This window comes from Formica exsecta, unplaced genomic scaffold (genome assembly GCF_003651465.1).
Source record: "Formica exsecta isolate Colony F162 unplaced genomic scaffold, ASM365146v1 scaffold394, whole genome shotgun sequence".
NCBI classification, from domain to species: Eukaryota; Metazoa; Arthropoda; class Insecta; order Hymenoptera; family Formicidae; genus Formica; species Formica exsecta.
The window spans coordinates 22,369-23,613 of NW_021851177.1; the positions used below are offsets into that span (position 1 = coordinate 22,369).

The following is a 1,245-nucleotide window of genomic DNA, read 5'->3' on the forward strand; positions in this document are numbered from 1 at the left end:
TATATATATATTTATGGCACATATACAAAGAGAAACAAATAAATTTAAATATAAAAATATTAATAAATGAAGTTTTTGCATTTATAGAATTTACTTCTGAGTTAATTAAATCTACCTCAGCAATGATTATTAATTCACTTTTCATCAAAATATTTTCTAGGAATGGTATTATCTGAAACAAATTATTTTGATATATGTTGTAAAAGAATCAGTAATTTAATCTTGCAATATAAAAAATTTATAATATATCTTTTGCTTTTAGCACAATTAAAAACCAAGTATAATAAAAATAAAATACGTAAAATATTTATAAGTAGAAAAGTATATATAATAATGATAAACCGTTTCAAATTTTAATATATTCGATATTTGAGCACATAAATTTACCCTATTAAGTACGTCCTCAGAATATATGTGATTGATAATATCAATTAACGCTGCAATCGTATTGAATTGTCTATGAAAAAACAAGTTATAATTATATATATGTATAACAAACTTTCTTTTGATATGTTATTAAAGGGGTATACATTTACGAAGAAAAATATTATTACTTGGGTTTTACATTCATCAAATTCTCTAATATGTGGACAAGCATTGTTTCATTTCTTGCATGTTTCTCAATAATATTGTGAAAATAAAAGATATAATCATTGTGTTGAATTTTTTCTAATGATCTTTCAGCTTTTGTTAGCATTTTATGATTCATAACAAATGAATTTTGTGAACAACTAAGAAATTTTAATATTTTCTTATCAAGTTTTTGTATATATGCTTGCGATACTTCATTCCAAATAGCAATACTTGCTCCAATCAAACCATTACAATATATCTATTCTTTCGATCACAGTAAGATTCTACAATATTAAAAAAAAAAAATCAAAATCTGTTATAAAAATTTAAATTATAATTTGCTGTATCTCGTATTATTATATTATCTATACTATCTTGATTATTTGTACATAAAAAATATAGAAAGAGTACAGTTAAAAAAGTCGTAATTAAATTGTAAAAAAAGTTACTTATTTCTTTCATCATGTTTGAGATATTTATTCAATTTCATCTCGGCGTTCTTGCAATTGGGATGACCGAAAACACATAACCATTTAGCGGCTTCTTGCCGTAAACATTTTGTAAGCTCGTTGTCGATAGGTGTTTTATTGTATGTTATACGCTGAAGAAGTTTATATAAACTTTCTGCTATTTTTTCCTAAAAATTATATATATACATATATATAATATACA

At 22.9% G+C, this 1,245-nt stretch overlaps 1 protein-coding gene across 1 annotated transcript in view; it reads right to left on the minus strand.

Annotated features, from left to right (window-relative positions):
• Window positions 1-938: 938 nt before the first annotated feature.
• Window positions 939-1,245, minus strand: part of LOC115239776 (aminopeptidase N-like) — a 2,678-nt gene continuing 2,371 nt past the window's right edge. Inside the window, exons 4-5 of the mRNA XM_029814487.1 lie at window positions 1,070-1,210; window positions 939-947 (exon numbers count right to left, since the gene is read on the minus strand). Of these exons, the coding sequence (XP_029670347.1) occupies window positions 939-947; window positions 1,070-1,210 (150 nt within the window). The remainder of the gene's footprint in view (window positions 948-1,069; window positions 1,211-1,245) is intronic.